Raw genomic sequence first — 12,511 nt, 5'->3', positions numbered from 1 at the left:
GCCAATAAATGTCCTAGATTTGCATTCAGTACTACTAAATGTTAACCGTACTCTAGAACTTTTTTTAGTAATATCAACACAAAACAGTTTACTTGCAAAATTTTTCACAATCATCATCATCCCAAGTATGAGCGTTGTTAAAGCTATGGGATCAAAACAGAACTGTGTTCAATTACAGTTTTGTCATGTAGCTGATACGAGAGGTACTCTGCACACACCACAGTATCCTATTGTAACTGCCTGGCAGCTTCCACTGGCCATAGGAGATGCTGAACCTAGACAACAGATTCTCTAAATATCTTAAGGATCTGATCCATAGCACCCTGTCACTCTACCCTAAGACGACTGTCTCAAAAAGAAGGTTTTTACGGTATGCTGTGAACTCTAATCAGATTAACAAGAAATTGTTACCAGAGCTGTACCATCCTGGACTAAAAGAAACAGAGACATTTTAAAGTGAAAAGATTCCTCTGGGCACCAAACTTTCAATGGGCAGGAAGCACACTGAAAATGCTACTCAGCTGCTAACAAGTGTCATTTCTTATGGGGAAAAAAAAGATGCCAAAAGCAGAAGAAAATCATAGATCAGGAAACCACTTCCAGGTAGCAGAACTGGGCCTTAATCAAAGAATACTCAGTGACCCTGAAGGGGGTGATCCTGACAACATGTTCCTGGCTGGATTTCAGAATTGCTACGGATGAGAAACTGCTATATACCTCCCACTCCTCCCCTATTTGAATGAGAGGATCTTCTGAGGTTATCCTGTGCCTCTCTCACCATTTTATGCTGAGTGTATCTTTTCAGTTCATAGGTCTGTATCTAAAAGGATTGCAGCAAAGGAGTCTCATCTGCATACGAACCTAATGCAGACTGTGAGATCATGGACTTTAAGTTTGATGCCTCAAAGAGACGAGACTTTTAGGGATTCTGGAAGAGGATGAATGTATTTTCCATGGAGAGGATTGTAAAATAATTATGGCAAGAGGGCAAACCATGGTGAATTAAAAATAGTCACAAATTTTCCACAATCCCTTTCCGTCAAAAAAAAAAAAAACAAAACCATTTGCTGGCGAGCTAATTCCAACTCACGGCAACTCCATGAGTGTCAGAGTAGAACTGTGCTCCATAGGGTTTTCAACAGCTGATATTTTTTTTCCAAATGTGAATCACTAGGCCTTTCTTCTGAGATGCCTCTAACAAGACTTGAATCTCCAACCTTTCCATTAACTGTTTGCATCACCTAGAAGCTCCTATCAAGAAGTGGAGTCTAATCCTCCCCGCTCCTTTTTTAATCTGGACTGGCCTTGTGGCTTGTTTTGACCAAAAGAACACAGTGGAAGTGACATATGGCTCAAGAAGCCTTGTAGCTTTGACTCTTGACCTCTTGGAACACTGCTGCCACTATGTAAAAACCCCAGGCTATTCCTAGTGGCCACCACCCATCGTCAAGTTTGTTGTGCTAAGGTGGCTTGTATGTTGCTGTGATGCCAGAAGTTATCTCAAATACCAACTGGGTCACTCGTGGCAAACAGGTTTCAGCAGAGCTTCCAGACTAAGACAACCTAGAAAGAAAGGTCTGGTGATCTACTTCTGAAATTTAGCCAATGAAAACTTTATGGATCACAACAGAAATCTGTCCCATTTGCTTGCTTTGGACACGTCATCAGGAGGGATCAATTGCTACATGAAGACATCACATTTGGTGAAGCAAAGGACCAATAAGGGTAAGAGAGACTACTGGTGAGATGGATTAGCAAAATAGCCACAACAAATGGACTCAAACATGCCAGCAATCAAATCGAATACTCAGCATACTAATATGCACAAGCACATTAGAAGCATGAAAATTTTCTTACTACTGAATTAATTTCTCCTTCCTATGTTTTATGAACAAACTGCATTCATTCTGGCACTTAATCACATGTTCTCACACTGACTTATAAGAGCCTATATTATTGACCCCTACTGTTCTTTTATTTGACTTTCCAAGCATGTCTGTTTCCATGTTAGACTAATATCCTTAGGGAGAGAGATATTTCTTCAGTATCTATTGAATGAATGAAGGAATAAACAATGGAACAGAAGACCAAGGGACATACAACAATTCAGTAAATACATGTTAACTAATGGAAACCCTGGTGGCGCAGTGGTTAAGTGCTACAGCTGCTAACCAAAGGGTTGGCAGTTCAAATTCGCCAGGCGATCCTTGGAAACTCTATGGGGCAGCTCTACTCTGGCCTATGGGGTCACTATGAGTCGGAATCGACTCGATGGCACTGGGTTTTGTTGGGTATGTGGAAAATATTTTTCCTCTCTACCTTTAAAAACACATTATGAAAAACTCAAGAATGCATTCTCAGAAACTTCCATATGATTAATGTTTTTCTTTTGTATTTCGAGTTATTCCAAGTTTGTTGATGCAGAATTAAACTATTCAAATTCCATGAAACCATCACTGAGCTTAGCTCAGCCCCTGCTCTGCAGGGTTTCCTAGGCTGTAATCTTTATGGAAGCAAATCGCCAGGTCTTTTCTCCCTCTCTGGGTTCAAACCATAGACCTTTCAGTTAAGCAGCCTAGTACTTAACCATCGCACCACCAGAGCTCTTGTGTAAGCCACAGTGCATATATTATCTATGGAAGGTATACTCAGAAATTATTTTCACGTCATGGGTCAAATGAAGATGCGTTTAAGTGTTCCTAACATAAAAGTGAAAGATGTGTTAAGGAACAGAAAAAAAAAAGCAATGGAAACCAAACAGAGTTTAATGAAGAAATCAGGATAGTTACCAAATGTGAAAAATCATATATTTTGAAAATAAGGACTTTATTTTCAAATACTCAAATATTTAAATACTAAAAAAAAAACAGATTTGAAAACAAAAGTTATAAGGTAACACAAAGATGAGTCTAAGGACCTTTTAAAGTACAGATGATCCAAATTTTTAGTTTAAATACCACAGAAACATAGAAAGAAGCCCAAAGTAGAAAAAGGAAAAGAAATATATATCTACATATATACTATATATTGGAAACCCTGGTGGCGTAGTGATTAACTGCTACGGCTGCTAACCAAAAGGTCAGCAGTTCGAATCCGCCAGGCGCTCCTTGGAAACTCTACGGGGCAGTTCTACTCTGTCCTATAGGGTCGCTATGAGTCAGAATCAACTCGACGGCAGTGGGTTTGGGTTTTTTTGGTATAGTATATATGTAAAGCTTAACTTTGAAAAGAGAAAGGGAAACTGGATACAAGCAGGAAGAGAAAGGGTCAGATACGCTGACAACGCTGTGACAGTCACCAAAAACAGGGAAAGGCCATAAGGTGGAATACCTGAACAACCAAGTCTTCTTTAGACCTAAAGTATCCGTCCCTTGAAGAATTTTTTGAACTTGAAAAATCATTGTCCTCTAAGTACATCCATCTACAAAGAACAGACAAGGTTTACAATTTTTCGCTACATGGAATAAGTACTTAAAACTACTTTTGGGTTTAGAATTAGTACAGCAATCTTATGAATGTCAGAAGAGGAAAGTGTCATGGCAACATTAGATGTCACAAAAGAGCAGTCTTGGCTCAGAAGACAATGTCTTGCCCTTACAAGAGAATTGGCTGCATGAAACGAGCCACGAAATAGAATGACCAAATAGAACATAGCCGAACTGTCAGCTGCTGAATAAAGAGCATCACTGAATTATCTGAATTAGGAAAAGCTAGTAAATTCTTAATTCCACGCCTTCAAAATATTTTAAAATAACACCATTTGGCAATTTATGAAATGTCTCTTTATAATGTCTATAACAAGAATAATCAGGTTTTCCACAACACCTAAGTGTATACAATACTCACTGAAACAGAACTTCTGAGGGAAAAATACTCTCCTTAAAGAGCAATTATATAAGCTCTAAAAACGTGAAAGTTCCAGGCCAGCTGTACAGAATTTTTTAAGTGACATTCCCCGTTGCCATCGAGTTGATTTTGACTCTCTGCGACCCTATAGGACAGAGTAAAGCTGTCCTATAGAGTTTCCAAGGAGCGCCTGGTGGATTCAAACTGCTGACCTTTTGGTTAGCAGCCATAGCTCTTAACCACTATGCCACCAGAGTTTCATTAGAAGCAATGAAATGGTGACTGAGACTATTCTACATTTCTACTAAACCGTCAATAATAATCAGGTGCATTTCATGAAAATAACCTCCATGAAGTTTTCGGCTAATAATAAGAACAGGTATATTTCCTCTTCCAGGATTCTTAATAAGAGATAAAACCAGCCTTAAAAAAAAAGAAAGGTAAACTCGACAAGCCAAAATAACACCTGTGTGGCCACAAATTAAGGTTTTTTTTTACTTGGCTACACAAATTAAAGTTACTATTGCTTATACTCAGGGGAGATTAAGAAACAACTAACTTCAACCAACAGTTGGAAACAAACTACCCGTGTTAATTAAGCAGCTATGCTCATTAAGAAACCTGGAGTAATTTTAAAGAGGTATTCATTTAAATGGTGCATTAATTAAAGAACAGATAAGGAACATTTCGGCCGCCTTCCTTTTGCTGGTTTCTGTGCCAAGCTCTTTCGAAACTGGTGTTGATAAGGTCGGCTCCCACAAAGAAAGAAGCTTATGTGGGAAATGGTACCTCATACAGCCCAGAGAACCGGTGACGCACTCGGAGCTTGGAAAATATCCCGTCTTTTACCTTGCTACCCAGTGCCATCGAGTCGATTCCGACTGATAACGACCCTGTAAGACAGAGTAGAACTGCCCCATAGAGTTTCCAAGGAGCACCTGGTGGATTCGAGCTGCTGACCCTTTGGTTAGCAGCCGTAGCACTTAACCACTATGCCACCAGGGTTTCCTTTATCTTCCTAGGAGCAGTGAAGTAGGGAAATGTCGTCCACGTGCACTATTGTTTTCCAGGTATGTTTATTTCTTTTTCACTTATGCTTTGAGATCAGTACCCTCACTCAGTCTAATGGGGGATGGCAGCGCCACTGGTGGTACCTGGGCGCAACACAAGCTTAAAAAATAAAAACACAACCTTTTTTTTTTTTTTTTTGCAGCGTACTCGGTGCCCTCACCTCTCTCCTCCTCCACACCACTGCCATCACCCCACGCAGCTCCTTGCCGCCGCCGCCTCGGGTCCCCATGACAACCCCACCCGAGGACTGGTCTCCACCTCCGCCGCTTCCTGGCCCCCGCCCGGCGCGGCCAGCTACACTTGCTGGCCAGGTGAAGACTCCACCTGCCCTAGACTCTCACTCTCCCCGCCCCCGAGGGGCGGGCGAGGCCTGCCAGGACCCTTCCCGGGCGGGACCCTCCCCAGCAGGGCACGCGGGGAAGGGGCAGCCGGACAGGGAGCTGAGACCTTCCGCGACTTCCCAAACCAGTGACGCGGGGACCCGCAAATGGGGTGCGGCGGACCCAAGCCCCTCTTTGGACCGCTTAGAGGAGCCGAAAGGCGGGCACAGTGGCCGCGAAGGAACTTGTCTGTTTTCTCAACGACGAGTCGCACGGCGGGAGATGCGAGGGAACGACGCTCACCTTGAAGGGGTTGTTGAGATCCGGGTCCGCGAACGGGTTACTGTCGAAATCCGACATGTCTCCGGCGCTCGGCGTCTCCCACCCGACCCAGGCGCAGATACAGAGATGAGGCGAGGCCGCCGCCCCCCTGCGCGCTCACGTCGCCGCCGCCGCCGAGCAGATCCGGGTGCAGCTTGCGGGGCCTCAGCCGGCCGCGCCACTGAGCATGCCCAGTGCGGCGGGCTCAGAGCTGGCGCCGCTGCTCCTGTTCGCCGTCCCGTTTCTCCCGGCTGGAATCCAGCGCTCCGGAGTTTGGCTTTGACCGAATAGGGATCAGAGGCAGAGGGAGCCGGGAGAGGAAAGGGAGGGGGAGGAGTCGGTCGTACACCCCAAGGACTCAACAGTGGGTCGGCGTCTTGAAGAGGCGATGTGTTTTATCTGAATTCGATTGTATTGACACCGACTTAAATCGAAACCTTGTGACCGAGCGTGATTAAGGGAGGAGGTGGTACTTTGCGAGAAAGACGCTCAGTGACCCCCTTCGCCAGGTGGGAAGGCAGCCTGGGACGCAGGCTACACACCTGGGGAGGAAGTCGCTGTTTAATCACGCTTTGGCTGCAGGGCTGCAGAGGTGCGGAGAACTGGAGAAACCTCCGCACCTGTCTCCAATGGGAAAGTGCCGTGGGGCCCTGACCGCGCTAATGAATTCCGCACACCCCTGACCCGTCTTCCGGTCTCTCCGACTCTAGGTTGCTGCTAAATTACGGAGCCCAGCCTTGGCGCTGCCGAGCCTGATTGGTTCCGCAGAGGTTTGGGAAAGAAAGAAAATTCAGTACCTTGTCCAGCCCCTGCTCCCATCCTTCTGAACGTGCAAAATGGCTACTTCTCCGGAAATGATACGAGGTGGGCGTGAGGGTGGCACATGTCCAGAGATCAAGGCCCTCAAGTTGATGTTACTGGATGAGAAAAAGAACGTTCTCGTTTTTGTTTACGTTCAGGCATTTGAGTACAAAAACCTGTGGTTTTTTCTTCTCTCTGCCCAACACCAGGGATGAGGTTACTGAAAAACATGCGTATGTTAGGAACGCATTTGCACTATTGTCGACCCACTCCTGGACTTGATGAGATGGAATCTTTTCCCCCACTTTGATCTTCCTTGTGCCCTAACAGAAAAGCACTTAGAAAGACAAGCTACGAAGAGCTAGAACGGTTTTGATTTGGTGGTGCCTAAGAATTGGAAGGGTCTAGATTTAATCTCCCTTGACCTTTTTGAGGCTTGCAGTATGCATAGTCACCTGGGAAATACTTCTTCCTCGCTGTGAAAACACTTGACAGAGATGATGCAGGAAGAGCACATTTATTTGATGCAGTCTCTTTTTGATGGGCCCCAAGTTGGGATATTACAAAGCAGCTGCTTCCAAGCAGCCAACTAAGAGTGTGAGCTATTGACAGCGGACTAGGGTGATTATGGCAGAGCCATAAAAGTCTAGATATGAAAAAGAGCAAACAATCTATTGTGCCCAACATGGTATTCTCAGCAGCTGCCTGGTGCCTGACTCATGGTTATTCACTACAAATCCCGATTCTGATACTGCTGTACGAACTTATGTTACTCCTTCACTTTTCCAAGTCTGTAGAGGGTTATGGATAGAATAAGATATGGAAAAGTATTCTGCATATAGTTGTTTCAAACCCAAACCAAACTTGTTCTAGTAAAATCAATTCCTACTCGTAATGACCCTATAGGACAGAGTAGAACTGCCCCATAGGGTTTCCAAGGCTGTGATCTTTACGGAAGCAGACTGCCACATCTTTCTCCCGCAGAACAGGCTGGTGGGTTCGAACTGCCAACCTTTGGCTAGCAGCCTAACCACAGGGTCACCAGGGCACCTGCATTTGTTAGTGCCTAACAAATAATTGGTTGAATATCTGAATAGGGCAAGGGGCCCAGCCCAGAGTTCTTATCTCATTGTACTTTGCTGTCTCTCTTCAGAGTTTAACCTTACCCAGCTGCTCTGCATCTCTGACCACTTTGGCCTTCTCTTTTTCCACCTGATTTCCAAATAACTCAGCCAGCAGCTATTTTGCAATGGTTAAGTGTTTGGCTGCTAACCAAAGGTTGGCAGTTCTAATCTACCAGCCTCACCTTGAAAACTGCGTGGGACAGTTCTAGTCTGTCCTACAGGGTCGCTATGAGTAAGAATCCGCTGGATGGCAATGGGTACCAAAGTAATGAGAATCAGCTGAGCATGTGGGATCACGTGCCTTGTGGAAATCCTTATAAATCCATAAATAAACGTACAATTCATTCTTTTTAACAACTGCAAAATGAGGATGTTAATGGATCCCAGGTCATTCTGATGGTGGTGGTATGCTGGCTATACTTGAAGAACACTGATATAAGGATATTCAGCCCTGTTGTTCATGGGTGAGCTTATTAATTCATTAGCTTTAGTGGAATTTAGAATAACAGAATGTGAGAACTGAAAGGAACTTTAGCCTTTTTTTTTTTTTTTTTTTTCACAAGAAGAAACTTAGTTTGTATGGGGTAAATGCCTCCATCACAAAGGAAGTGAATGGAGGAAGTAGATACAGAACTTGGATCCCTTGACTGGAGTTTCAGATATTAAATTGATAGGTTTCATGATAATAATAGTTTTCACATGTTGTTGGGTGGCACTGAGTCGATTTTGAGCCATAGGGAGCCCATGTGACAGAGTAGAATTACCCTGTAGGGTTTTCTAGGCTATATTCTAAAAAAAAAACCTTTATGGAAGCAGATTGCCAAGTCTTTATCCTGCGGAGCAGCTGGGTGGCTTTGAACTGCTAACCTTTTGGTTAACAGCTGAGTGCCTAACAATTGCATCGCCAGGGCTCCTGAGTTTCATATAGGAGGAAGAAATGCTATATACAAAGTAGGTTGTATTGTTTTAAGTTGTTAAATTTGTAATAATTTGTTCCAGCCACAAAAGAAAATACATACCACTGGAGTGCAGAAAGTAGAGAAAAAAGAAAAGGGATATGTCACTCAGCTCGCTGGTGTCTAAGGAGATTTCCAAGCAGCAGATCCTTCAGCTCAAGGAAGAAATGCAAGTAGTGTTGCGGAAGAGAAAATGAATGTCATTCAGTTTACCTTGAGTGAAGATTCTGTTATGCCCAACTTTAATTAGCTATGTAAATAGCACTGACGTAGTCTAAAAAGAGAGAAACAGAGACATAAACCATCTATATTTGACTTTGTAATTGATGAATATTGTTAAAGGGAAGCAGATGTTCTACCTTTGTCTCTCCTTCACTCTGAAAAGCCAATCAATAGTCAGCAATGCCATATATTTCTTCTCCTAGATCTGATTCCTCCTCCCTCTGTCTACTCCTCCAGGAAGCCTGCCTCCTCTGCTCACCTTCTCCCTTCATCACCAAGTCTCACCACACCGTCAGAGTAATTATTACTCTGTCCTATAATTGGTATTTTAATTGTATTATTTCTTCCATTTGACTATAAGCACCTTAAAGGCAGGACTGTATTGTAAACATGTGACTCCAGCATCTGACACAGTGTTGGCAAATGTGAATGAATGAATGCCACAACTTCAGTTTGGGTCCCATCGTCTTTGCTTCCATTACTGAGACACCTCTTGAATGGATTGCTTATTGTTGCAAATATTATCTTCCTAAAAAATAATTTTAAGTACTCCCTTGCCTAAAAACCTTTATAAGTCTCTTGTCACCTAGAGGAGAAACTGCAAATTGATTACGTTATCATTCAAGGTGCTTCCTAACTTGGCCTCAACCTTCACTTCCAGCCTTGTCCTCCCTGTTCTCTCCCTGCATGTATTTTATTTTATTTATTTATTTATACATCCACTTCCCCTTCTCCAATTTTTTCAAACTTCAGGTCCTGAAGTACAACCCATTAGTGAGTCTTGAAACCATTTTAGTGGATCATGACCAGCACATTTTAAAAAGAGAACAGGAGATATTCAAGGATGTGATGACATAGAGTAAACATGAGTGTTCCTGAAACTTCGGTTTCTGTGGGGTGTGTGTGTCACACTGAAAACTTTTTCTTACTGTGGAAAACTAAATTGAGAACTCATCAAGGATAGATTTATTTTATTATGATTACTATTATTTTTTGCCAGTACTTTTCACAATAGCTTGCAAAACAGTTATAAGTATTTGTTGCATGAACAGGACTGAACCGAGGATGTTTTGAAGTTTAGAGATTGTAGAGCTACACCAGCCACTAACACTGACAAGTAAAGTGGCTTCCTCAGTGGTCAAGGCAGTTCCTCTGACTTCACAGGACTGCCTCAATTCTCCCACATTATCACAGTATGTGCACCTGGGCATACAGAGAGGCACTTGGGCTTCAAGGGCGAGTTTCCACTGTTGTCTATCAACCCACAAACCTCTGGAACATTATCTGGGGTAAGGCTCTGTCTTTGACACTAGAGAGAACCTGAAATATTAAAGGTTCATTGCCAGGACTAGGATAAAGCCAGAGATGTGTCTAGGCACAAATTTTAAGAAGGTACTGTTTCTCAAGGTCATGCAAGTGCAGACCCTGCATTTAGGCCCTCTCTCCTTCTAACCAAGTGGGTGAAATGAGACAACCACAGTGAAGCATCAGCTTGAAAGAAGGTGCACCTGGGCTCCAATTTCTGCTCTGCTGCTTTCTGGGTCGTGTGATTTCGGGCAAGTTGCTCATCGTCCCTCAGGCTCCACTTCTCACCTTCACTACCACTCTTGTCCAGACTGACATCTCTCACCTGAATCACTGCAATAGCCTCTTACCTGGTCCCCCTGCCTCTGCTCTTGTACCCCTGCGATTTGTTGTCAAAATAGTGCCAACTTGGTTCTTTTAAAATGTAGGTCTGATCATATCACTCATTCACTCAAAGCCTTCCAGTAGCTTCCCAGTTCTATCAGAATACAAGCCAACATCCTTGCAATGGGCCTGCAAGGTCCTACCTGATGTGGCCCCCTGTTACCTCTCTAACTTCATTTTTTGCTGCTCTCCCCTCGTTATTCTGCCCCAGCCACCCTGACATTCTCCTTACTGTTTGATATCTACACCAAGCATGCTCCCATCTCAGAGCCTTTGTACTTGCTGTTCCTTCCGCCTAAAATGCCCTTCCCCCTTGTAACTACATGGCCCACTCACTCCACCTCCTTCAAGTCTTTGCTCAAATACTATCTTATCACTAAGGTCTTCCTTGACCACCCTTTAAAATTTTTAATCCTCCAGTCTCTGGCACGTCTTTCCCTCTCCACTTTCTTTTTCTCTCGAGTTCTTTTCACCATCTCACATACTTTCAGTCATTAGAGTATAAGCTCTGTGAGGACAGGAATTGTTGTCAATTTGGTTCGTTTACGTATTCCCAGTGGCTAAGAGAGTACCTGGCACATAACAGACCTGTTACCATCGAGTCGATTCTGACTCAAGGACTCAAAATATATTTGTTAAAAAAAAATGAAATTATCAAATAGAGGTAATAGTATTACCTCATAGAATTGTTGAGAGAATTAAATTTAGGATGCTCACTAAATGATACTTATTAAGGGACAAATTAATATCACAGGAACGAACCAAGTAAGTATAAAAGTGCAAGAAGGCAGTTCATGATAGGCAGACAATAGGCAACAGAGGTGTTTAGACAGAAGAGGGGTGGTTGTGGACTGAAGTGAGCTGTGAAATCTTCACAGAAAAGAAGGGATATGATCTGGGCTTGAAGGCCTGATAGCATGAAGCAGGGAAAAGAAGGAGTATGTCTGTTGGGACAAAAAGCTTAAGGAAAAGCATAAATATGAGTAAGCACAGGATGCAAATGCTTTCCTCGTCCCACATTCACTGTGGAGAGACATCAAGAGAGAAAAGGTAACACAGAAAAGATGCTTTGCTTTTTTCGCCAGGGGCTTTGGTCTACTTGCCTGTTATCTTCAAATCAGTGACTTGACTACTAGGAAGTCATAGATCCACACCACCATCCATTACCCAGCTCACTGACTCTCAAGCTTTCCACCTAATCCAATCTCATCCCTACTATTTGTCTCTAAAGTAATCACCCTTCCCCATGTGATTATATGCTGTTCAAGATGCTAAATGATGTTGGTATTCTCCAGATAATTACATCACGGTGGCATTCTTTTATAATTCATTTTGTAAAAGCCTTCTGTAATATAGGAACACAATGAACATTATAAAAACAAATTTATTTTCAGAGTCTCTGTTTATCTATGATCATACCAAACCAAAAACTAAACCGGTTGCCATCGAGTGCATTCCAACTCATAGAGACCCTATAGGACAGAGTAGGACTGCCCCATAGAGTTTTCAAGGAGTGACTAGTGGGTTAAAACTGCCAACCTTTTGGTTAACAGCCATAGCTCACCGCTGCAATGCCAGGGCTCCTATGACTATACATACATATTGAAATACTTCTCAAAAAGCAGCCACTGAAAACACCATGGAACACAGTTCTACTCTGACACACATGGGTCATCATGAGTTGGAATCGACTCAAAGACAACTGGTGGTGGTGGTGATATGTGCACATACAGCCCCCTTACCAAGAATGTTCTTCTTCTACTCAAATTCTACCTGTCAAGGCCCAGTCGATCCTTCATGGCCAATTTCAAATGACACATTCTGTATAAATCCTTGTTGGATATCCCTAATCCAAATTTGTCTTTTTCTCCACTATAGTATCCAAACTAATTCTGAATCTTTGTTATAGAACTCATAATAGACAATCTCCCTTGCAAGTAAAGTTATTAGTACATACCCAGCATATACAGTGAGTTCTTAATTTTGTGAGTGAATGAATGTATCTGTCTCTCTCCATAATGTGAGCTTCTGAAGGCAGGGAGAAATGTCATCTTTGTATCCCTAACAGGGCCTAGTACAGCACTCTGCTCATAATGTAAAACCAAACCTGTTGCTGTTGAGTCAATTCTGATTTATAGTGGCCCTATAGGACAGAGTAGAA

General features: G+C 43.0%; 1 protein-coding gene across 2 annotated transcripts in view; it reads right to left on the bottom strand.

Annotated features, from left to right (window-relative positions):
- Window positions 1–6,368, bottom strand: part of SCAMP1 (secretory carrier membrane protein 1) — a 113,456-nt gene extending 107,088 nt beyond the window's left edge. Inside the window, exon 1 of one of the 2 annotated variants that reach the window (XM_049866423.1) lies at window positions 5,541–6,368. In XM_049866423.1, the coding sequence (XP_049722380.1) occupies window positions 5,541–5,597 (57 nt within the window). In that variant the 5' untranslated portion in view covers window positions 5,598–6,368. Of the gene's footprint in view, window positions 1–3,330; window positions 3,433–5,540 lie in introns of those variants that run through there. The other variant, XM_049866415.1, reaches the window with a different exon arrangement.
- Between the last annotated feature and the right edge of the window lie 6,143 nt (window positions 6,369–12,511).

The sequence above is a fragment of the Elephas maximus genome, chromosome 2 (genome assembly GCF_024166365.1).
Source record: "Elephas maximus indicus isolate mEleMax1 chromosome 2, mEleMax1 primary haplotype, whole genome shotgun sequence".
NCBI lineage: Eukaryota > Metazoa > Chordata > Mammalia > Proboscidea > Elephantidae > Elephas > Elephas maximus.
This window is presented reverse-complemented; position numbering and strand designations above follow the sequence as displayed.